The following is a 26509-nucleotide window of genomic DNA, read 5'->3' on the forward strand; positions in this document are numbered from 1 at the left end:
GAGATCTGGAGGTCTGTGTCTGCTGCAATCTTCCAGGAACTGGGAAGCCAACAGCCCATGTTTACCATCAGACCCCCAGCAGCCCAAGCTGCATTTGCTCTTACTCACATCCTACAGCAGAGAAGGGAGAAGGCCCCTTTCTCAGAACACCAAAGCAATATCCACCTCAGCACACAACAAGCTTAACTCACAGAATCCATGGAAAGAGAAGGACTGATAAGAAACAGCAGCACTTCTACACACACCAATGCATGGCGTACAGGCACAGCAGTGACAGAAGAAAAATCAATCAGCACTGCTCTGGTATTACTGTGCAAGTCCCCATCTGCATTGGAAGGGGAATAAACTGTACAAAAATAACCAATAACTCACCACACTCTTACTTAAGAAAATCTAAAAATACCTGGATATCTGGATGATTTAGCAAAAAGCGTGGCGATCTGGGTCAAGAGAATGCCATACAGGTAAGAAAAGCTGCCTTTAAGACTAATAGTTTCATTGAACTGAAATCTCTTACATCCATTATGCACCCTCCTTTTGACACCCACACTCCCCAGCCCATGAATTATGGAGTGGATCCTTCACATGACATTTGAGAGATGCAGCATTCTCATCAATGACAAATTCCCATTATTTCTTCCTGAAACTCAGGACTAAAATTAAAAAGGCCTCTTAAGAATGTAGTCACCAGGGAACAAAGGCTTTTGTGTTTAATTGCTCAGGGTGCTGAGAAGGTAGAAGTAGATAGTCATGTTCCCTCGTGTACCAGCTTGAGATTTCCACACTGTTCTCAAGAGCAACATCTCAGCTGAAAACAAAACCACAGCTTTACAGATGGCATTTCAAATACAGATGGCGTTTGCTACCCATGAGCTAATGACCTGCCCAGCATCATGGAACAGTGTTCAGCTAAGACAGAGATGATAACACCAAAGGAACAGGATTTTCCAAACTTTCTCTTCCTCCAAAGAGCCCTGCTGTGCTGACCAGTACTGAGGAAGTGTCCTCAGATTTTGAAAGAACTCTCCTTTGGGTGCTTTGCTTTCAAGGAATGCATGTTTCACATAGCAGGACTATAATAAGTCACAGGAAAAATAAGAGGAAACAATTAAAAACTCATTCTGATAACTCAGCACACATGGTCTAGCCTTTGCAGAAGGGAAAACACAGCTTTCAGAATCGCACTTTCTCTCCTATTCTAAATATAAACCAGCTTGTCAGGTGACGAGCAAAATGAAGAGCTATTCACCCATCCACAGCAATTTAGTAGAGCCAACTACAATGTACTGCCCAGCCCCTTCCTCAAACAAGGGTAGAGAGGCAGGAGAATTTTCCCTCCTTTCTTCAAAACACAGACGAAGCACAAAAATATTTACAAATAAAGGCAGCTAAATAGAGTCAGAAGTGTGCTAAGGTATGTTATTGTTCCCATTTATGTTATTTTTGTGCCCTCTGCTCTGTAAACATAAAATAAAACAGTGATGTAGAACATTCAGTGCCATTTCACTATACAAATACCCTTTTTGTTCTCTGCCCACGGCCAAAGTAGATGAATGGCCTTGACTCTCATAATTTCTATTACACAAGTCCTAAACCATGATAGAGCTCGGTGAGAGCTAATACACAAATGCACACAGCTGGAGGCAGGCAGGAGCAGCTACGCTCGACTTCACACCCACTGCAGCAAGCGAGTACAGCTCAGAAGAGGAGGGGATGCAAACAAGCAGCAATAGGAAGCCTGTGGCTACACTACAGCTCAGCAATACTCTATATTGGCATGTATGTTCTATCACTGCTTATGCAAGTGCACCAGCACATCTGTTTGCCTCTTGGGCTTCTCCAACAATTGTAAAAATCAGACACAATGACAAGGATTGCACACTGAATTACCAAGTTATACACTGCACTGCGTACAGTGGGATAATAGCAGTTCCTGCCTCCTGAGACCCTCCGCTCAGCTTGCTCGGTGCAGAAGATCACTTCATCTGAACCTTTCCAAAGACTAAGGTGGAGTTTAGGTATTTCAGCTTGTTCTGGTTCAGCCACTGTCTTGACATTGTTCATAGAGGGATTAACTCATTTCCATGAGTTAAGAGAGGGTAGCACTCTTGAAGGAGCAAAACCACTATCATGACCCAGACATGCAGCGGGAGGCACTCCGAGGCTGCGCAGTGGTTATGCAGGGAGCCCACAGCAAACACTCAAACTGAAACCCCACACCCCCAGCCTTCCCCTTCACACAAGTTTTGCCTTCCAAATGCAGTTACTGGCAGCCTTCGAAGATGCTTTTCAGATATTAGTCTGTGTTCTGAACTGACCTTCTGCAAATCAACAGTCACCCTTAAGACTCAGACAGCTGCCTACCAGCCCTTCCTCAGCAACCACGAATACTGTCACCTCTGTGACTAGCTGAACAAACCTACTTTCTTACATCTCTCACAAGCCCACCACCTCCCAGCCTGTTTCCATTAGTCTTCCCCTGTCCCTCCAGCCCAGCCACCACTCTCCACTTCCTCACGGCAAGGAAGGCATCGCACGAGCCCCAACCAGCGCTAACGGAGCACCCTGCCCCGAGCTCCCCATGAGCATCCCGCTTGCTGTGCCTTGCGAAGGCAGCCAGTACTTCATAGCAGCAAATCATAGCTACAAAAAGCCCAGCAGCCTGAGATTCCAGCTACAACAGAGATGAGGGACAATACAGACAGTATCTCTCTTCTGCCTGAGCCAGCAAAATATTTGCCTTCGGGTAAAGGCATGCTACATTTACAGAATGAATGTAACATGACGCGAGGTGGTAATATCTTCAGGCTCTTTAGGAAACTCCAACCATGTGCCACCTTAGCCTTAACTCTGCATTCGACATGCATCATTTATCTTTTACCAATGTGATTTTTTAATATTTTATTTAGACTGTACATATGCACCAAACTAAAATATAAATAAAATAAACCACAGAAGCATTAGGGAAACAATAGACTAATTTAACATTTCAAAGCAAAACCATTTTTTTTACCATACTTTTTTCAGAACGATTGACCAATGTGTACACAAAGTGATCCCAAAATGTCATCTGTAACAGGTGATCTACAAAGCACAGAATGCAACACATGCAGGAGAAATTTCTGAAATTCTTCATAAAATGCTACCCAAAATAAGTATTGAAGTAATGAAGGTTTAGGGTAAGTGCCACCTTCATTTCTCCATGTATCTATACATTCTTTTGCTATTCTTCTTTAAGTCTATCCCATACCTTTAAAAATAGCAGTTTTGAGGGAGTAATCCATTCTGACCAGCATAACTCTTACCACAGAAATCTAGTCTCAATTTTAACTAAAGGAAATGCCTGGGAAAAAATTCAAAATGGATACAGCAGGGTGACAGACCCCAGAATACTTCTCAGTCTATGAACAGTTTATTTTTCACATGGCAGACACTGTAACACATCCAGGTAGCAGGCAGAGAGCTCATCCCCAGGAAACACTGCTCTGCATGCTTCAGTGCTCCAGCACAGAGAAATAGCCCTTTCTAGCCTCCTTAGCCTGGTTTTCAGAAGGTACCATGATGGTCTACAAACCGGCTAACACCGGCCACACAGGCCTGGAAAACCAGGCCTTTCCTCAAAGGCAGCACCATGTTTCTGCAGCTCAAGAGCAGCCCCTTTCAGCTAGGTTTTGCTGGAAGTTAGCTCTTTCATTTCAACCTCAAAGTAGAATATGGACATCTGAAAATTTGTTTTCTGGGTTTTCCTTGAATTTAGGAACAATGTCAAGAATGTTTTTTAAGTGACTCACTTTCAAATGTCCTGGTTTCCAAATTTATTCTACACAGCTGCATTTCTTTCCTTCTCTAAGGAAGCTGTGCGGATAAACCCTTGAGCTTTGCCGGCTCTTCTGCTGACAGCTACAAGCTCTTCTCGGCAAGAGAAAAAACTCAGCTCGCTGGTACACGGTGAGCACTACAGAGACTGATTACTCTGCTCCAAAGTGCCCTTTTCCAACAGCATGTCCCCTCCCTGCTTTCATCTACTGAAAAAGTGAAGGCACTGGGACCCTCTCCTCCCTGCATTACCCTGCCCTGAGGGAGGAGAGGAACCAGGGGTGCCTGGGTCTCAAGGGTGACCCCAGTTCTTCTAAAGCAGCTCCCAGCTCGCTGGCACCTTTTTGAGGCACCCCAGCACCCACTCACCCTGAGCGCCAGGCCACAGGACTGCTCTCAACCTGCAGTTTCTTTACAAAGCACTTTCTGGCACTCAGACCCCAGTGTACGCAAGGACCCCAGTGCTGCAGAGCATCACAGCACCCTTTCCTGCGTCACGGCGTTAAGCGCTTACAAAACACACACAATTACAAAACAGCTGGTTCAAAAAGCTTCCCCTTCCAGCTTAGTTTGCATGAGTAACTTTCCACAATTTATACTGGTATTTCAATTAACACTGAAAGAGGTGTTGCAACATGCATGTGACATGTCAACACAAAGGATTATGGTACAAACATTACGCTCTTAAGAGGCTGCAGAGCAGTGCCCACATACCATAGCGACTTAGCAGTTAATGGAGACCAGGACATTGCCCAACCATCCCTATGTCCAGTTAAAGCCTAATTACAAGGTCAACAAAACACAAGGAAATTCCCTATTACTTGTCTGTGCATATAAATTCAGTTGGATTAAAACAGGGTTGAGTTTAAGCAGCAACAGCTATTGCCAAGCAGCCTCAGCAGTGACCATCTTTTCCCCAAACACAGTGGCTGCCCTTCTGCTCCTCTAGCAAGCAGTTTGCTCTGTCTGAAAGCAATGCTGCCCACGCAGCACAAACCAGCCCTGCACAGCAGAGACCACAGAAGGGCATGAGAGGGGAACTGTCAGCAGCAGCCTATATAGTACATCGATGAAGACTTCTTACATCCTGTGTTTTCCACTGTTTGTGTAAGCTGCCAGATACACTTTAAAATGCATTTAGGTTAAGGACCAGAGCAGACAGTTAGATTAGGTACATATTTCAACTGGTTTATGGTTATACTGAAGGATATATAGCAATACCCTGTGGCTCATTCTTTCAAAAATACAGAGGAATATAGAACCTCTCTGGCTGGAAATCCAGTATTCACCATGATTCACGCCACACTTCTTGCTCCCAATTGCCCAGAACAGAATTAACCGGGGTCCTTTGCTTGTAAGCAAACACAGGAGGTCATAACGAGCTGTAGTGGGTCAGATGCCACAGGTGACAGCACTCACTAGCATTTGCCTAAAGAAAGAGTGTGCACAACAACATGAGGAGGACCATACTTCACCCTACATCTTGTCAAAAAGTGTTTCAGTGGGAGCAAAACATAACAGCACCCAGCGGTAAGGTAACTTGCCCAGGGCAATGCTGGGCAGCAGTCACGGAGTTGGGAGCGGCACAGAGCTGTCCTGAGACCAGCACCTCTCCCCTCACACTCTCTCACAGTCTGCTTACAAAAACTCACTTATTCAACTCTTTTTGTTTAAAGAGCAGATTAAAAGAAATCAAAAACTCTTCCCTGCTCATGGTGAACATGGACAAGCAATGACATGTCCCAGACATGCATTCTCCTCTGGGAGCTCTTCCCAAGCAAGGATGAAATCAATGTTTGAAGGTGATGGTAATAATTAGTGTATGCTAATTGGGTGCAAGTGTTGCCCAGTGACTTAAGTTCCTGTTCACATATATTATTGGCTAATGCGATCAAGTATTTAAAAGACCATCATCTGCAACGCTTTGCTTTCGTTATCTCCAGTATAAACCAAAAAGTCCACAACAGGGCAGGGAGGGCAGGAAGAGGGGGGATTTTCATGGGCACCCACCATGCCCACACTACCACAGCTGCAGGTACAAGGCCTCGAGAACAGTATGAGAAGGGCATGGAAACAGCACAGGAAAAGTGCTGTCATAGCAGCTCTGGGAAACTCTGCCTTATCAGCAGGGGGGAAAGCCTGCAGTGCTGTGAAGAGTGGGCCCAGAGCATTACCAAGGCTAAAGGCTGGAAGGGCCTGAGCTGAGCCCTGCACCAGAGCTACCATCAGCTTGACATTAGCCTGTCCTGTGCACTGGGACAGGCTGGTGGGGTAAGCGTGGGCATCTCCAGCACCAGGACACACTGTATAGTGGAGAGGTAACCTTACCTGACATGTAAGCCCACGGTGAGTCTAAGGATTGTGCACACCACTTCATTTCCTTGCCGATCCACATCCACAGGGTGCAGAGCACCATGCCTGAATGAAGTCTGGGAGACAGACCTGCACAGCAGCCCCTGCTGACTGCCTGCACCTGGACAGGACACAGCAGCCTCTCACCAAACACACATGGTGGGACCAGGTGGGAGCCATCACAGTGGGGACAAGCTGTCGCACCCACCTAGGTGCTGCTGGGGCAGCTAACCACCCAGACCTGAGCAAGTCCAAGGCACAGCTGCGAGCAGATCATGAATCATCACTCCAGGACTAGCAAGATCACAATGCTGAGCGTGCAAAGGCCTCGAGTGCAGTGCCCAGCATCTTGCCTTGCTTTCAGTCTGCCAACTGCTTTCTGCATGAACTGCCAATATAGAGACTCGGCTGTTTCTGTAGCAGCACAGTGACACTATGTCGCAGCACTGCTCAGCTGCTTGCAAAGTCACTGCCAGCAACATCAGCACTGCCAGACCCAGGGGCAAAGGCACATAGGCCAGCTCCCAAAGCCCTGCTCCAAGCACTCTTTCCCTGGAGCCAAGTATATAGCATATCACCTACAGCAGCAAGTGTTAGGTTTCCCCAGATATGTTAGTCTTCATATGTCTCAGGCAGGCTGTAACAAAGGGACAGGGAACTGTGAAGGAAGACCACAAAAGGACTTCTGCAGTGAAATGGGTGAACATCAGGATGACTTTACTCAGTCTGACTCTGGTAGCCAGGTGTGGCTTCCTAGGTCAGAGTTAAGTATAAGGTGAGTGAATACACAGTGGTGCTTACTCTCAACATCTTTACAGCATCCTGGATGTATGGTTTGCATAAACACCAAACCAAAGGTTGCATAGTGGTGTTTAACAACCTCCTAGGAGTTTTTTAAAGCTCCTCCTGAGCTCATACAGTCTCTTAGCACCCACAGTATCTTGTGGCAAGGAGTCTCACCCCTTAACTGTCTGTGAAAAAAAAAAACCCAAAACCTCCTTTTAGTGGGCAGTGAGTGGCCCTTTTTATGGAGACATTAAGAGAGGACAGTGAGATCAAACGATGGAGCATAGCAAATAAGGTAAGAAAAGGAAAGGGAAGGAAGGGCATAACATGCAAGGGACCAAATGGGAAAGAAGCATTAGCTCAGAGGAGCACACCGGGAAGGGTGCAGGCTCACTGGTAAATCAAACCTTAATTTTTCCACCAGAAGTGGCATAAATGGGATAAAGAGCAAGAGGAGCTACAAGCTTCTTTCTGGTGTTCCCTCCCCCTTTTAAATTTCTAAGTACAAAAGAAAAAACTATGCCTTTTTAAAAACACATCTTAGTATTTCTAAATCACTCCCCTGATTTGTCACTTGAATGGCTGGCATTACTCTTTCTTAGACAATAAACCCTATTAGTATCAAATACTTCTAAAGATTTAGCTTGTCAACAAGTTAGCTGGTTTTGGCCAGAAACCAGATATTAGCTATTCAATGTTTTATGGTCTCCAGCACAGAACCATTGTACTGATCACTCTAGACTCCTGCTCCCTTCACTATGCCTCCATTAGCCCAGGCTGGGAACTCTGTTCTTGGATAGCAGAGGCAACATAACACACCTCATCCTATTCTTGCTATACATGCCCAATGACAATAAGCTTATGTATTTTCCAAATGAAGTACGATATACATCTGAACAGGGGACAAGCTGTCTCTTCCAGTAGTCGCTCTCAAGCTCCACAACTCAGGGGCTCCTTCAGTGCTTTTGCAGGTCTGAAGCTCGCCCTCTGCCATTACTTCTGTGCTGGTACATCCCATGTGAATTTATTCCAGGATGTATTTCATTTTGGTGGAAAATATTTATACCAAAACATGAGAAATATCTCGTGTCTAAGCATCTTAGGTCTCATCTACAAGGCAAATGGGCTTATACAGTGTAATACTACTATAAAGAGTAGTTATACATATGTAAATACCTAGGCACTTTTGAGAAGTTCTCCCCTTTTCAGCCTCCTCTCACATCACAAAACTTCAGCCACGATTATGGGTAAGTTTGTTCATGTGCAACCTTGAGCCTTTTAAGGCTACTAAAATCCCCTGAAATATTTGTGTGGCTCAAGTGTTACTCAGAACAATCAGTTCACTGTGTTTCCTCCCTAATCAACATTTTCAATAGGGGAAAACAGTTCACATTACAGAGATCTATAACCATGGAAATTTACGAGGCATACAAGTATTGGCAAAGGAAAAAAACAATCCTCTGAGGATATTACATCTGCCAGCATTACAGCAAGATACAGATGGCAGGATGCAGTCAGAAACCACTCACAAACAATGTGATTCTCACACCAGTACTATGAGGCACATACAGACCCCCGGACTCCTTTTTGCCAGGCCTGGCTCTGTTTTCCAGCTATCCCAATGCACAGGCCATCTCCCAGTCTCACTGCCTGACACCTCTACACATATTTTTAAGCATCCTAGTCTAATAACCTGAGTATATTGCAATTAGATCTCTCAGAAATCAATTAAACAACAGGTTTATGACTGAGACATCATTGGGAACCTGCATCAATATCAATTAATGACCAACAGACATATGATTTACTGAAATACTTTAGGAAACAGACAATCCTCTGTATCTGACACAAGAGTGAAGAAAATTCTCTCTTTCTGTTGAGCAACAAAGAAATGCACTTGATTTCAATTAAAGCCACCTCCTGTCCTATCCTGTCCCTCACCTTCCTACCTGCAACCTAGTTCCCAGGCTCCAGCGGCACAACTGCTCCCTATGCAAGCAGCTGGACCCACAATGGGTTCTTCTACCACAGCAAAGTTTTAAAACTACATTCCACCTGCATGAAAGTTAGTGACTGGCTTCATCACTCCAACTACTGCTTGATGAAATGCATATTTAGCCTGTGCTAATTGACAGAGCACTCAGAAGTGTAGATACACATATTCCATTAAAATTAACCAAAGCGAATGTTTTCATACACACACACTTAAACACAGAAGGTGGGATGGCAGACCTAAATTGTAATGGAGAAAGTTCATATATATGTACATGTATGTATGCTTATAGATCACTGGCCCATTTAACAATTGCATTTCTATTTTTCTTCGTCCCTCCACCATATTTCTCAACCCAATTTACATTATATCTCACCACGCCGTATGCAAGCTGTGCTTGTGGCCCTGAGACACCCCCCCCCAGCATCCTCATTTCCTCAGCTGTAAAGCAAAGATAACCACCTCCTTTGCAGCAGCCTGGTGAGGACCAGCAATGGCCGTACCTCGTACCTTTGGATAGAAAACCCTGGCTGAGCTGCAGAGGTTCCTGAGGCTGATGACAGCCAGCCTCGGTTCCCTGCTCAAATCCAGAGGCAGTCTCACTCTAGTCTGGATCATTCCACTGAGGACCTGAAAAGAGGCTTTGTGCACATCAGCTTAACAAGGGGAGGTAACACTCCCTCACTCTTCTCTGCCACTGGGCTGTGCCATGCCTCCTCAGCCTGCTGAGCCTGTCCCAGTACATGCCTGTGTCCCACAGCAGCACACAGGATGCAGCACACCCACTGCCAAGGTGCCTGTCCCAAGACCAAAAAACCCTCCCCGCAGCAAGTCCCATTCTGCTTTTGGTGAAAAGGAGACTGAGGCAAAGGATCTCCAAGCTCTGCATTTGTTAATTTCTCTCACAAGTAAAGGTCATACTCACCTGCCACTGGGAGGCAAGCACTTCATGAACACTATAAAACTAATCGGTTTTGACTCTCAAGCTGAAATAGTCTTATTTGTTTAACTAAAGTCTATAGGACAAGCACTACATAAACACACACATTGCACAGATCTGTTTCTTCTTACGTAGCCAAACTACTTGCAAAACAGAGAATACATAAGCAAACACATGCAACCAAACTACTTGTAAACCAGAAAACATTGCCCCTTTACCTTATGCCTTGTTAGACCTCTCCTCAGCTCAGTCTGGGCAGCAGAGCTATCCCCACTGTGAGCTGCTGCTTTAAACGGATCCATGTGGCCTCCTGCACTGACAAACAGGTAGTCCCTATATGGTGTAATCAAATCTGTGATTGTGTGAATAGTAATAGAGCCAAAGCACACACCCACAGCTCACGGCCTCCAGAACTGCTTCAGGGACGGACAGCAGCCACTCCAATAAACACTCTGAACCCTTTGGAAACTACACGTTATACAAATCCTCCATCACATCCACTGGGATAGTGGTTTGGAAAACATCACTAACGCTACACTTCAGACTTCTAGGAAAAGAATTCTTTTAGTCTTAAAAATGGCTTACAATACCAGTAGTCCAGCAAGTCTACTGTAGGCAACGCATCGTTCTTGGCCAACTAATGAGAAAATGGACCTACAGGGAGTTTGATTGCTTTCCCTGATTACTGTGTGTGCACAAACTAGTCTTTCTTGCTCAGCATATCCACTCTGTGTTCAGAGCCAGTTAAATGGCAAAAGGAGATGTATTGTGTTTTACTGCCTGCAAAACCACCGCGCCAGCACAGGCACATGTGCGAGGCTGGATTTCGTGCCTACTTACACATCAACAAATCTATTTAGCACGCTGTGATTTCGAGAGCCACAGCTCCAGTGATGTGCTGGAAGTGTACGGAACAGGACAGAGCTGTTCAGAATCACAGATACTGTTGCTGTTATTTAGGTCTACTGTGTTAACACTCAAAAGCCAACACAGAACAAAGCAAGGGAACAAGCACTCAAACTCTTCAGGGAAGGTAAAAATCAATTGCCAGAGTTGAAAAAAGCAGATGAATCTTGAGGCATGTTATGTTCTTCAGGTATAAAACTGAAAATCAATATAGAAGCACGTTTAATAGAAAACTGTACTAAGCATTGTGTTACAGCAGTTGCTACCCCAAAGAGTATCTACTTCAACCGCAAACACAGAGGGAATGGGACACACAAGCAGAGCAAACACTGTGTGCAGCAATGGTGGTGAGTGCCTTTATGAAAGATTACTTTGATTCAATTTATCTGTTTGGCCATGTGCTAACAGTTACGTGACTTTAAGATGTTAACATTTTCCAGATTTGCTCACTGGGAGCTGACAGCAGCCTCCCACACGCACACAGCAACACACCAGCATCACAACAGGGTACCCAGACCTACCAGCTGGCACCAGGGGCTACAGAAGAACCAAGCCTGGTGGAAGGAGCCAAGATGGGCAAACCTAGAAAACCATATGTACTGAATGCAGGGTGCAGGCAAGCAGAGGGGCACTGACAGCCAGCCCTGACAGGGACAGATGAAACCCAAAACCATCAAGCAAGATGGGCTTCTGCCTGCCACACACACCTGGAGCACAAGGCAGGCAGCCCAACTGGGAACAAGCCCCACACACATACCACAGGACACACCAAGGATGGAGATGCACCTTCCACACACCCTCTCACACAGGGCTCTCTGGAGAAGCGTTTTCATATGTCCAAGATCCACAGCCCAACACTGTACCCTGCAAGCTGGGACTCAAGTCTCTCCTGCCAAATGCAGGCAAGACTCATGCTTGCAGCCAGGAGAAAAGGGCTGCTGGGGTGCTCTTTCCTACAGCAGCCCCAGGGGTGCAGTTCTTCCCACATGGGTTTAACACAACACACAAAGGGCCTGTACAGAAGTGACATGAAGCTGGAACAAATCCACAACCAAGAGAGATTAGAGATCAGCAAGGAAACGAAGGCTGGGAAATAGGTAACAATGCCTTCGTTATTTTTATCTAGACCAATGTTTTGCATGAAACCTAGTGCTACACATCTAAGAAACCTCAGGTAAGCTTGCATATCTGCCTGCCTCAGAAACAAGCCACAAATGCAGAGTAAGCTGTGCCACAGCACCAGGAAAGCAGGTGCATGCACGTCTGGTGGGTTCACCCTGGTCTTCATGGCCAGGAGATCCCAAGCTGCATGGCTCCACATGAGTGGGGTACCAGAGAGAGAGTTCAGCCTCAGGATCTGTGCCAGGGAAGAGGCAGCACTGCAGCCCAGCCACAATGAAGTGTTTTAAATTTGATTAGGATTCCAGACTCCAATTATACCAGCCTAGTGAGTGTCCAGCAAAACCACTTTTCTCCCCACAGGGATGTGATAAATGCCAAGACAGCTGTGCACACTATCTTTGTTTCTTATTTTACTCCTCTGGGAGGATTTTCAGGAGAGGTTTTTCTACATGAGTAGTCTGAGGGTGGGAAAGGTCATTGCGTGAAAAACAGGCAGTGTAGGCAGCACTATGACGATACTGTGACCCTGGGATGCTGTCGGTGGTGCTTTGCAAGATTCAGCCTGGCCTGGTTCCAGCAGTGAGTTTCTTTCCTGAAGTCCCTGCTGCTGTGGGTAAAAGACATTGCAGTGCATCTCGTGTCCCCAGGGACAGAGATACTTCTTGCCTAAACCTGGTACTGGGGAAAAGTAAAAATAGTTTTTTAAAAAAATAATGTATCAGAAGACAGTGGAGCTGCACAAACATATATAAAGATACATTTCCTCCTCTAGAACCTGTGCTCCAAACATCAGTGAAAATAATTTTTAGGACTCTGTCAGAATTCCTGGCACAGGGAAAAGCAGCCTTTCTGCATGGAAACAAAGCACATGTTTATTCAGGAACTGAGACTTGTGTAAGATCACTTTTCAGACACACTTTCCGTAACACCACAAAGCAGAAGGTGAATACAAATATTCACTCTATTTACTCTCTCCCTTACCAGTAGTAAAATGAAAAAAACACCACATGAAATACTTTGAAGTACTTTAAGAACTCCTCCTACCAGTCTCCATCACAAAGAGGTTCTATGAAAAGACTGTCATCAAATTTCATAATCCCCATTGCTAGATTTTCTCCAAATATTGGAAGAAATAGAGTCCTAATCTACACAGCTGAGTAAGTTCTGCCTTTCCTGGCTGCTGTCAGCAGAGCTCCTGGTCTGGACATGCCACCGCACAGACAGGCACTGCCCTTGCTGAGCTGGGTGAAAAAATCCAAACCATTTTTTTTTACACCTCAGTAACAGGTGTAAATTTTGTAAACAGGAAATTCTTTTATGTTGCTTTTTGGCAGTTTAATTTATCCTTTTAAGTAATTGTCAAGAAGTGGCAATCATGACTGTGGTTTACTTTAATCAAATAACTGATGCAACTGAAAACAAGCAAATGCCTTTTACCAGCCTTCTAAAATCATACCACCAAACAACAATCACTGAGAAGGCAGGAGCTCAGAAAACAATATAGTCTATATCACTAGAGTGCCTTAGTCAATTTGACCGGCTGTGCAATGTAAACAAACCAAACATTAAACAAGTACTAACATAAAACAAAAATTCCTCCCCAACTGGACAGGCAAGATTAAATGTTTATTTCCTGGACACAGAATAATACTCTTTGTCTTGGCAGTCTCTTAAATAGCAAATGGCAAAGAATTTGAAAGCTTGGGAAAAGCAGCACTCCTGGAAAAGTTTCAGGATTCAGAGTTGTGCCTGAAGGAAAACAGCGCAACTCCCCATGGCAGAGGTGCCACGACTGAAACCATCCCTCACCCTGCCCAAAACCAGCACTGAGAAGGCAAGGTGAACATCAGATGCTGGGCTGGCTACAAAACTTACTCCTTATCCCAACAGTCAACTACATAAACAGCCTTTTGGAAGGTTCACACTTTTGGAGTGGTTCACACTCCCAATTCTCAGGTTTTTTGGTTGTTTTTTTTTTTACTGTTAGTCATCCAAAAGCTGCAATTGCAGCAGCCAGCTGTGCCTCCACACCAACTGGCTGCCTGTCCTCCACCATGGGACAAATACACCACTGCCAATGTGACGTGCAGCATGCTACATGCTGCTGAGCGGGACAGTAACCCATTGCCACAGGCTCCTACAGCACCGCAGGGGAACGCCCATGACGCCAGCCACGCTCCGCTGCAGCACCATCAACACTCGACCCAGTTTGGCCAACCACCCCAGTTTTGCAGCAGTCCCTAGCACATCAGCTCTCAAGCTCCCACTCAAAGTAGCACCAACACATACTTAGATTTCCTTCTCAGGATCAGCCTTAGCTTTTAATGCTCTGCCACTTCTGGAGCCATGCACTGCTCATGAGGCATGGAAAAGGATCAGCATGGTTTAATATTCAAGAGAAACTATCAGGTCAAGTTCTCCCTTTTCCTTTGTCCTGCACAAAGCAATCTGTGATCAGATCAGGCACAGAGCCATGGGGGTCAGGAACATGGCTGTGCATCACAGTACACACAGGCTTACTTGCTTTTTCCAGAAAACTGTAACAGAGACCTTCCCTGCAGCGATGCTCTCAGTGGAAAACCATCCCAGGATTTAACTGCCGGTTATTTTGTTATTTCTGTGCCTTCATCCCTCCACTATCTGGTCACCTTTCAAAGGGAGGCTGCAGCTCAACCCCAGTTTACGTCCCCAGAACCCATTGCTAGGTGAAATGTGTGGTCACAGGGCACCAAGCAGAATTACTGCCCAAACAGCCTGGCAAGAACTCAATGGCCAAATGCAAATTTGCTGTCCTTGAAACACCCCAGTATTTAAACATCTGTTGAGACCTTCACCCTACCTCCAGCTCCTCCCTGGAGAAATGCAGAATTAAAGGCAAGTGTCAGATGAGCCTGCAGAGCCTAACACTCACACCATGGATAATGGGTCAAAAATTTAATGTTTGTTTCCTTTAGGCTACTATTCAGTTTCCAAATTGCATTAATAATGCAGCAACCTCTTAATGCTTGTGCCATTACCCCCAAGATACTTAATCATTATTTTAAAAGTATTTCTTAGGTTACTTCATTATTTACCTATATTTTAAATTGACCTAATGAAAAAAAGCAGCTGTGCAACAGCCCTAAATCAACAGCAAATAAAGAACCAGTAAACTTCTGAAATCAGTAAGATCGGAGGAGCCACAAATGAAACTTGATTTAACTGAGGCGGGAGGGGGTTTCCCAGGCTGGTGAAGCCCTGCCCATTAGCGCGAGGTCAGGCTCCCAGGGCAGAACCCACCCCTATTTACTCATAAGCCCTACGGCCAAGCCTGAGAAGATGTGACTTGACTCGCATGGTATTTTATGGTGTCCCTGAGGGACAGCAAACAACAGAAGCACCACTTTAATGTACTCCACAGGCCCCTGAAATGGCAGAAACAAAAGCTAAGTAAGTGCCCTTCTGCACCACACAGAGACAGAGAAAGCGTCAGTTCATTCCTCTCCTGGCCCAGATGCACTCCATAGCCGCCACCGAAGCAGGGACAGTGCTCTGAGGTGTCACCTCATGACAGAGTGGTTCCCATCTCTGCATCTTCTGTTCCTTAATGTGTTTTTTTTTCCTTAGTAACTAGCTGAGGGGGGGGAAAGCATTATCTTCCACTAAAGCGATCTTGCTCATGCCTGTTTACAAACAAAAACCAAGAGGCAGCTGTTCTATTCTCAGAAAGGGGAGACTGTGCAAAAAGCAACGCTGCAAGAGGGAGAGTTCAACACCGCGTACGCAGCACTGCCTTTGTTAGCTGCATGCACACCACTCACCGCCTCATCCAGTGCCTTCCTGATAACATGGGTTATATCACGCCAGCAATATCCACAAGCATGTCATGAAAAAGGAGAACAGGCACAAAGAAAGATCCTGAATCTGCCACCTAGCTAGCAAAGGTCGGCTCAGAGGAACAAAATTACAGAACTGAAAGAGCAGAGAGCAGCGCAAGACTATGGCTGCCTCACCCGGGTGCCGAGTTACCCCTGCAGCCCCCAGAGAGCATCCAGCCAGGCAGCGATGAACAGAAACAAGCAGAGACCAGCACAGGAGGCAGAGGAAATAAAGATTACTGATCTGTCCAGGGGGCTGCCTGGGACGTGAGGAAAAGACAAGATTAGACTGAGATAGGAGGAAGTGAAACAACTGCCTCTACCCTGCCCTGAGAGAAAAGAGAAAGCAGTTAGTCAGATGAATGCTTTCTATTTTTCATTTTATCTGAACTACACTGGGGAGTGACACATCACACAAACCCAAATCACCAGTCTGCTTCTCTATGCAGCATTTCAGCCATTTCTTTTTTGTTTGGTTCTCCACATCAACCTGTTGCAAAAAGCAGGATTTGAGGTTTTTGTTTTTAAAACTGTTGTGCAGAAAAAACACCCAAACATGCCATTTCATTCCTTTTTTCCTCCTCAGAGACTGCCACCCCCCTGCTGCGCTCAGCACTGTTCCCAGCCCACTGCCCACCAGCCCCCAGGAGAAGGCAGCTCCCAGCCCCGGGGAAGAGATGTGATCCCCACTCGCACTGACTCGCTCCTCTCCCCTGCTCCAAGGCACAAGTTGGGGGTTGCACTTTTCAGACTCAATTCCTCTCTTTAATCTGTAAGAAACTTTCCACACAAGGGGCAGATTAACCACCAACTCTCACCACCAACATCCAGAATATTTATCAATGCAGACTCAAACAGTTACAATCTCATTAAATTTTGCTAATGATGATCCTCAACAGTTTCAAGCAGGTACTATCAATCCCTGTTGAGTCTACCCCATGAGCAGTGATCAAAAAGTGGTTCCTGATAGAAACTTGAGACAAAAATAGATGAAAAGGTGAAATCGGTAACAGTTTTCACCCTGAAGCCACTCCAGGCACAACCAGCAGGCCCCCACTGCTTCTGCACCCCACAGCCCCGCAGTGAAATGGAAGTAGAGGAAGAATTTTACTTTTGCCACTGCCAGGCTTAGCACCAAGAACAACCGTGGCCATCTGCTGCTGGTCCTATCACCCAGAAATAACCCCCCACACCACACTGCAGGTAGCGCAACACCAACATAGTCTGGCAACTTGCTGTAAGGGAGCTTTACTTGCAGTAGATATGTTTATATTCATGGTGCATTTAGTTCTTAAGTGCATACAAAAACTGGATTCACCAAAAGTACACCACTACCCAAAGAACAACAGTCAGAACACCGAAGTCAGCATTGCTTGGCTACTTTCAAATTACCTGTATTGCAAATATTTCTGCGCTCACACGCATGCAAGTAAAAGAGGGAACGATGCTGGTCAAAATATTTACAACCATGGGCAAACCACAGTGACAGCTCAGGGCAGCGGCAACAGTAGTTGTAGCCAGAAGCAGGTGCTCAAGACACGGGGGCACAGAGAGGCAGAACAATCACACGGTTGGTCATGTCACACGTGGCTGTCATGACACGCAGGGCTGCGGGATGAGCTCCAGCCTCAGCTCTACCCGTGCAGAGGGCCACTCACAAGAAACATGTTTTCTCTCCTTTTACACCCCCACATAGCATGTGAAAATATACTCATTGCCAGAGAATAGTCACATCTTTCCCATGTTTTCTTTGACGTGCACAATTTTTTTCTGTAAATACACAGACTTCATGTATGCACACTTTAAAAAAAAACCTTACTACATATTAGTTAAGCCTCTTTAGATTTAACAAGATACTAAGCTGCATTTGTGAAAGTGCAAGCTGTCTGCAGCTACATTCACGGGCCTTGCTATCTTTCATTATTAATAATCAACAGAAGGAAAGAAAACACGCTCGCCAAACATAATAACCAGATAGTGAAGATTAAGCACAGCACTCAAAAAAAGCCATTCTCAACCTTACAGAAAATAACGATCAGAAGGGTCATGTCAAAGCAGCCTTAACATTTTCTCAGGCTCTCCAAGAAATCAAATTTGGCACCACTAAAGGTTTTGCAAACATTTCCCAGAAGTAGCTCTACAATTCCAGCAAAAACAGTGTCAGAAAGGAACTTCAAATCCCCTCCTTAGAAACCAAATTCACAGGCAGAGATCCAAAAATTGAGCTCGGAGGCTTCTCTATAGGGGCAAGAAGCAACATGCATACACATCCAACATGCAAAGAGAACACGAAATAAGGGGCGTTTTCCCCAGCCCTAACGAACAGAGGTGCTGACTGTAAGAGCAAACCGTTCGTGCCGCGGCAACACTCTCTAGCAAGGCTCCAAGTTCTGAAGCATCCCTCTAAGAAACCAGTGCCGTTACACCTTCACCTCCCCAGCGCAAGCTCTTATTTAGCATGCTTTGTCTTTCTCGTGCTTTATAAAAAAAGCAGTTCTGAGCGCAACAGTGACACTGCCCCAGTTCCTAAGTGCAACAAAACCTCACAAGGAAGTGTTAAAAAAAGAGAGAGAGAGAGAGAAAAGAAAGGAAGAAAGAAAGCAAATTAGCCCAAATATCTTCAGCGAAATCATCCACCGCAGTGGAGGGGGCGAGTAGATCAGGACACGCCCCGCCCCGGCTGTGGAGCCCCGGGAAGGGCAGCCCGGGCCGGCCCCGCCGCACTCCCGGCGCTGCGCGACAGGCCCCTCCGCCCTCGCCCCGGCCAGGGAGCGCGGCGCGCAGGGAGCGCGGCGCGCAGGGAGCGCGGCCGGCCCCGCTCACCTCGGGCGCAGGGGCGCAGGGCCGCGGCGGGCCGGGTGGCGGGCGGCGCTGGCGGGGCTGCGGCGCGCCCCGCGCTATAAGGCGGGTGGGCCGGGCCCCCGCCCCGCTCCGCCCCGCACCGCCCTCGGCCCCGCCGCCCCGGCCCCCTGCCTCGGGCACGGGCCCCGCAGAGGTTCGCTTTCGCCGCCAGCCTCGCCGCCCCGCCGCGGGCCGGGCCCAGGGCTCCCCGCCCGGTGCCGGCCGCCCAGGTCCCCGCACCCGGCCCCCGGCCAGTTCGCCGGGGAACCGCGTTACAACAGCCAAGTGGAAGTGCTGTTACAGAAGGGATGCCATGGCCGGAGAGCTCAGTGAAACCGGCTGAAGTTACAGAAGAAGAATCCCGGTAAATTTTCGTGACTTTGCAAAGAGGAAGGGTGAGGTGATGAGGAAGCCCACGTGTCTGTCAGCTGCATGTGTGCAGCACCTCCTGCACAGCCAGAGCTGCCACAGCCGGGCCTGGAGGGGAAGCTGCAGCAGGACAACTGATGAGACGGTACAGGACAGAGATGAGGACAAACAGTTCATTGTCACAGACTTACCAGCAACACAAGAATCACTGAAGGACTTTCCAGCAGAGAGAGCTGTCCTCACCCAGCATCCAGTCACCAGAGTTCTAGTGATGTTTTCATTTGTGTGCAACTGGCCTAGCTGATAATAAAACACAGCATTTTAGAACGTGGTTTTAAAAAGATAGCTTAGGCACTGAATTCTTTCTGGTTCTTTTTCACTTACAGGTAAGAGACAAAGCATTTCCTCGTCTCATTACAAAGGTAAGATTTATAGCTGATAAAAGTACACACTCTTTCAGCCAACCATAATCACGTAAGAAACAGCAGCATGCAACTTCTGGTAAAACTGCCACAAACAGGTTTTAGCACGGCTCTTTTTCAAAAGGAAAAATAAACAGAAGTCCTATAACATGCAGTGTTTGATCTGAGACAGGATCTGCAAGAGGTCGCACAATATGAAGTAACCAGCTTCCTGTGTCCACCATATGGTCATCTTCCCAAATATCTTACCTCTGCCCAGTTCTGTTCTGCACAAGATCTTACCCCTTTGTAAGATACCTAGTAATAGGACTGATGACTTCTCTTGCTTAAAACATGAGGTTTATTCCTGGATATCTTTTCTGGTTTGCTTTGTGTGGCAAAACTGACTGATTTTTTTGAGGTGGAGGAGGATAAAGGGAAATCACTACATAAGTAAGCACTGTTCAGAGCTATCTCCCCAGTCATATGGTCTGGGATTACAGCTGTGCTTTCCTCAAAAGCTCAGCAGTCGTGAGTCATCCCTCTTGCTTTCCCCTCTCCCTCCCCTCCTCTTTACAGACAGACATGCACAGCCTGTGGGAGATACACATGTCCACAGTCATGAGGTTGGTTTTCAGCACTGGATTGTGGGCTTGGAGGATGCTCCACGTGAGTGTGTGTGTGTATGCCCAGCTATCACAGTTAGGAAATGTGATTTAGCCTGGTGCTTTTTTCATCAGCTGCTGGAGACAAGAGATGTTCCTGCTTCCCCCAAACTCCAAGTTGTCTCCCTCCCCTTCTCCTTTCCCTCGGTACAATTACTACCAGTTAATCATCTTCAGCACACATGCCTACCTTGCTCTTGCTGTCCCTGGTGTGGGGTGACTGGCAGCAGGGCGGCGTCAGCTCCTTCCCAGGACAAAGGCAGGGCTGGGAATCCTCCCCAAGGCCACTGCTGTTGGGCCAGGCCAACAAGGGGCACCTCACGGTTAGGAGCAGGACAGGAGGAGGTCCAGAGCTGTGGGGCTTCCTGCCTCTCTCCTTCCCTGTTGGCTGGTCTGTTGCTTGCTCAGACACAGCTCTGGGCTGTTGCAGGGACTGAGCACTTCCCTCAGCAGTCCTGACAGGGAAAAAACAGAAGGATTTCTTGATAGCATAGCATCATTGTACCGCTTTTCATTCATTTAAAGTATTCAAAGTGCAATTACTCCACAATTTGAGTCAAAGATATGAGTGTGTAGGGGGGAAATGTATCAGCTAATGTGATTCATTACTAACGGTGGGTGATACACATCCCTGCACAGCAGCAAGCATGAGGTGGCTTGAGCAGCTCTTAAATGATTATATGGGTGCTGGTACTCAACATAGGGTGAATACTGTCCATGTCTATTAGAAAGGTATGAATTAGTCTAGAATAGCCTTACACATTGCAAAGACAATCCTGATTTCCAGTTCCAACTTCTGGACTAGTTTTTGGAACTGTCTAAAAGATGTGGTTGGCACAAGCACAAAGAGTGTAGGCTGGACATGAATGAACTGTGCCTGGAAATTAGAAGCACGCTCTTAATGATTGGAGCAAACAGATTGTAGCAGAGAATAATAGGAGGAAAAATACCCTTAACTCCTTGAATGTGTGCCACATTAAGTATACTTCAGTCCAGAGTACTCCATTGCACTGTATGTTCTCATGTCCAGTCGCAATGCTGGCTGGAAATAGAGCAATGCCACACCAATGTGCCAAACTCAAAGCATGAGATCCATCTTTCACTTAAAGCTGTTACTATACAACAGGATAAAGTAATTCCATTTTACAAGATCAATTTTTTCATACCGGGTATCTGACAAGTTATTGTGTGCTCTCACTATCTTAATCATCTGTAATTCTGAATCATGCTTCAGATGAGTTCTGTTCAGTTTGCAAAGCGTAGGAATTGAGAACATCTTTGCTGTTCTCAGATAAATCATAGTAGCAAGACCAGGCAAAAAAAAAATGGTCATGTAGTAACAAATCTCCCTCTGTGGTTAGGCTTCAGAATTCAGGTTGTAATCACCTCCCATTTTGTACTCCTGGAAGGTGTACCGAAACTGTACTGCACAAGTGTTGCTTAACTTGGCCAGTTGGCTAGTGAAATAGGGAGAGCCGGCATGAGCTGGCCTTTAGCAGACTTACCTACTTATGCTCATTCTTTCTTTTCTTATACTGAAACAGTTCCAGGTTCTTCCTCCCATGATTTGCATGTAGGTGAAATTTAGTTGGCTTTATTAGGAAGCAAGGGACTTCATACCAGTGCAGGAGCCATCAGTGAACAAACAGTCTGGCAGGAGGCATAATCCATCTATTTGCTGCAGATCATTTTTTCTCATAGCTATCAAGTCTTCAGGTTCCATTCCTTCTAAGGAAAGATTATGTTTATCATGAGCAGAGGAATCTTTTCATACGTGAAATCAAACGGAAGCTGCACAGCTACCAAATATTTTAGGGTCAGAAGGGTTGTCTGCCCATTGGTCCTGAGGCAGTCACCTAATAATGCAGCTCTCAAACCTGTTCTTTCAGATCACTTGTCTTCACACTCAAAAGGATACAGTTTTTTACTTCAGGAAAAATAATATATATGAATTGTGCTAAAGTAGAAACACAGAAAAGCTGAGCTTTTCAGCAAGGTAAACTCTAGGGAAATTGTGGTGTTTTAAGACCAGTATGTCTTGTCTTCCCTGTGTATTTTACAAGCAATACGTGTCCTTAAAATAACCCAAACCTCATTCTAGCAGGAAAACAAGGCCTTAAGGAACTGTTGACTCTGCCATTTGCTTTTTGTTTTATACATACTGACTACCTGTCAGAAATAAAATATTCTGCCCTGCTTCCTCTTCAGTTAGTATCTTCTATCCCTTACTCCTGTTGTTTATATTTACTCTCAATCATTATCATAAGTTGCCTAGCTGGCCACTCTGCCTGCCGTGCTGCTCCATGGAGACTCACATCCTCAAGCCGCCTCAGGCTCTGCCCTCCCTGAAAGCTTCACCTATACCTCCAGCTGATGCCGTAGCAGACTCAGCATTGCATTCATCATCAGGCCTCTTTGCTATGAACTTGCCACAAGAAGTCAAGAAGCCAGCTTGATTTCTGTTCTTTACAGGGATCCAAATGTGAGCTTCTGCCAGGTTTTGCATTATGCATGCTGGAGGGTCAGGTCAGGAACTGATAAGCAAAGGGCATTAACATTTGAAGACAAGATGCAGCATCCCAGCTGAAGTTTCCTTTCTAAGGTACAGTGTATTAAGCAGTTAATCCACAAGAGTGATGAAGGGCACAAAGCAAACATTAAGCACTAAATAGTGGTGATCCTTCTGAGTATACAAACTACAGTATGTCACTAGGGACACTAACATTTATGCCTCAATAGTATATAGCATTGAATTAGGAAACTACTTTTTGGAACACAAAATATAAAAGCAGCTGCTCAACAAACACATTACTATTGTTTTTATACAGATTTCCAATTTTAAACTGGAACAGAGATCAAACTGACTCATTTTACTAGTTCTGACAGATGTCACAATCAAAAGATGGCTGCTAGTTAACCAGTCACACTATTAAGCCAGTCTTTGAAAAATGTAGCATATATATCATGTTATCTGCAGTCATTTAAATACATTTGTTTTACCACACATTGAATGATAATATTTGTAATTCAGAACGATGAATAATGATTATAATGATCACATAATTCTTAATGATGACATGCTGATAATTATAGAAAAAAAAACCAAAACAACCCAAAATGGAAGCTATGCTCTGTCCAAATGAACACATAGCAAAATCTTCATCGTGAAAAAGAGTCTCAGAACAGTCCTATGACACAGGTCAGCTGGGTTGTTTTTATGACCTGCATTGATAGATGGTAACTGCCTGGAGGAAAACCACAAACACAAAGTGTGTAGATAGCAGCATCACTTGAACATAGGATACCTGCAGCTGTTAGGGCTGAAACACAAAGGCTGGCAATTTTCACGGACAGCTTATGGCAAGATGTTTCTCATTCCCTCAATATCTGGCCATGTTCAGAATATGCATGATTCTCTTTCCCCAGTTCGCCTGTTCTGTTTAGATCCCAAATTGCACACAGCGGTCATGTCTGTCCTTAAACGTTACAGCCTGCAAAGAGCTCTGTTCATTATCAGTTGATTCTTTGTGACAGCAGTGATTAAACTGGTATAAATATCTTTACAGCAGTGCGATAGTTGTGATTAAACTGGTGTAAATATCTTTACATCCGTAGGGTCAAGACTAATCTCTCTTTTGGAAAAAGACTGGCTCTTACTAGCAGTATGAATTGACTGGACAGCCAAATTCTTCCAAAACACCTGTAAATGCAACATCCTGCGCAACAAGGAAAAACTGTCATCAAGTGGCATTTTTTTCTTGAAAAAAGGATTAGATAAAACTTACCATAGTGCTAGAATTGTTAACTGAAAGAAAATAGAGATGGTAAAGAATACGATGGAGAGATATCAGTACAAGACTCGAATGTCCTAGCATCTAGAGGATTCTCTGTACTGCATCGAGAAGTTGTGGCAGAAACTGCATTCACAGTCCATGTAATGAGACTGTTATTTCCTGTGTTTGCAGTCAAGGTGATATATGGGTTAGAATATTTGTGTTTGTTTCATTTTGGGCATTGATCCCATCAGCATTTTCACTCCCACGCCAGGAAGAGAAAAAAGCATTCTCCCAGATACATTTCTTAATGTATCTTAACATCTTCCAATCTACAAGACACAATTAAAGGCACAGTCCTTGTCTGCATCTCTGTCCTCATTTTTTCTTAAAAACATTGGATACAAAATCTCACGTACACATTACCTTAAGTCTTCTGAAAACTAACAGTGGCAAGTTAGATCTGGCAAAACAAGGTTGTTTTCAGAGGTTAGCAAGCCTGCCACTCTTGAAAGCCTGCCAGGTTTAAATATTTAATGATCAGACATGGCATTCATCTTCCTAATCAATTCTTTTTTTTAGATACAAGCCTGAAGAGTCTCAGAAAGTGCTATCAGGCAGTACTGAGACCTGCAGAGGCTTCTCACACCAAAAAGTCAATAGCTACACTTGCTGGGAAATGAATAGGGGAGGCAGAATTCTCTGCCCTGTTCCATTAGAGGGACATTCAAGCCATAAAAGGGGTAGACTACCTTGAAATAAATTGGCTTTTAAAAAGGATTTTCTTTATATATTTCATGTTGGTGGCATTTTTTTCACTTAGAATTAAATGAAATTGAAACTTTTACAAAGTTGAAATAGGCAAAATCCTTTCTTGGAATGCAGTAGACAGGTATAAGTTCTACACGTGCAGAAGAACATCTAATAGATGTCTGCTTATGGACCTGGCATGTACAAACCATGCACTGGGCACATGTAACAGTAGGCAAGGGGGCTGGGTTTGGCCAGACAGTAGGTTACACCATTTGTTTTAGAACCACATGGAGTATGCGTGGGCATAAAGTGTGTCACATAAAGGGACAGAAAGTCAGAAAAGTATGTCTGAAGTCACTTTTTGAAAAGAACTTAAGTACTTTCAGCCAAATGCTCCTCCTTCTCTGATTGGGGTTCCTAATCCTCCCTCCCTTCAGGAGCCAAATATTTATCTGATTCCTTTCTGCAAAACAATAGCCACTGGAGGGTTGGTGCTTTTCCCCTTATATAGTAGCTGAAGGGACAGGACACTCGAGCCAAACTTGGGAACCTCTGACTAAGGTGAGTCCCAGGGGAGAGAAGACTGTTCTTCAGTGTCTCTCAACTGGTTTCTGTTGGCCCAAATAGACTGTACAAGGCATCTAGAGGGGGTCTTGAGTACTGGACTCTTCTCATCCAGAAGATTCCCCTCATCAATAGGTGATACTATAATTCCTTCACAACTGGATTAATAAAAATTGGATTTTTCTTACCAAAGAAAAAATTTCTTACCTTTCTCCAAAAGGAACTGCATGAACGAAGAGCTGCAAGACTGAAGACCACATAGATCCATAAGAGATACACATGTGAGATGTAGACTCAAATCCATTCAGACAGAAGAATGGACTAAATTCCATCTCTGCCATATCTTTCGGTGAAGTGTTGAGTTTTATGACATCTTTTATTGCAGAGAATAGTTCCTAGGAAATTATTTTGCTCTCACTGAAGCCAATAATGAAATTTCCATTGTCTCCCAATGAGATCTGAGCAAGGCTCATAATGCATTCAACAGCTAGAGAAAAAAATCATGAGGATGGCAATGTTAACACAGAATAGTGCTCTCTATCCTTGCATTTCTCTTATGAGCCCCATGGATATAAGTTGAACTGTGATAGCTCATTAGCACAGCTTTCCTTTGGGCCCAGAGTTTTATACTCTGCATTTGACACTTAGGTCATGATGCAAATACTCATGCCTAAACAATAGAAGGGATTCATTCCATGATGACTCAAAGGACATAAAAAATTGGTTTCAAAGAGATTCAGCAAGAATTCTGGTTTGCAGAAAGAGGGGAATGACATATACAAGGATAAAACCCTCTCCTTTACAGAGCAACAGGATTGATCTGGCTTATTATACCTACCCAATAAACAGTGGTGCTGTTGTTTTTTTAACTTCAGCTTGTCCTTACGAAAGAAGATTGTTTATGCTTTCCACAGTGTTCACAGGTTCTTTTTATGGCACTTCATAATTCTCTGCTGCACAACAGAATAAGACTAGGAAAAAAAACATAGCTGTGCTTTATTTCAAAGTGCTATACAATAAAGACTATTGTACAGTCCTTTGGGTTAAGTCCAGGATAATGACAACTGATGTCATCTTCTTGCAAGGAGATGAATAGGATGAGTTAATAAAGGTGAACATGCTTAAATATGATTGTACAGTTCTCAGACAGTGCTTTTATAGATCAGGTGCCTGATAAGAAAATAGATATTAGTTTATTGGGATGGAAAATGCACGGGGCCATTAGCAGTCATGTTCTTGTATAACTGCATACTTCTCCATTTAAACTGTCGCTGTATCCACCTTGGAGAAAACCCTTCCAATCATTTATAAAGAGGGTCCCAATACAACAAACCGTGTAAGCTTGTAAGTTAGTTGAATCCATGGGAGTAC

General features: G+C 44.9%; 1 protein-coding gene across 3 annotated transcripts in view; it reads right to left on the reverse strand.

Annotated features, from left to right (window-relative positions):
• The window catches only part of CARHSP1 (calcium regulated heat stable protein 1), a 45534-nt gene that overhangs the window by 18690 nt on the left and 335 nt on the right, over nucleotides 1-26509 (reverse strand). Inside the window, exons 2-6 of one of the 3 annotated variants that reach the window (XM_080384586.1) lie at nucleotides 25977-26109; nucleotides 25346-25625; nucleotides 21554-21773; nucleotides 20239-20503; nucleotides 19174-19282 (exon numbers count right to left, since the gene is read on the reverse strand). In XM_080384586.1, coding sequence (XP_080240712.1) covers nucleotides 19174-19282; nucleotides 20239-20503; nucleotides 21554-21621 — 442 coding nt within the window. In that variant the 5' untranslated portion in view covers nucleotides 21622-21773; nucleotides 25346-25625; nucleotides 25977-26109. Of the gene's footprint in view, nucleotides 1-19173; nucleotides 19283-19366; nucleotides 19400-20238; nucleotides 20504-21553; nucleotides 21777-25345; nucleotides 25626-25976; nucleotides 26110-26509 lie in introns of those variants that run through there. The other 2 variants (XM_080384585.1, XM_080384587.1) reach the window with 2 other exon arrangements.

The sequence above is a fragment of the Falco punctatus genome (genome assembly GCF_963210335.1).
Source record: "Falco punctatus genome assembly, chromosome: 4".
Taxonomy (NCBI): domain Eukaryota; kingdom Metazoa; phylum Chordata; class Aves; order Falconiformes; family Falconidae; genus Falco; species Falco punctatus.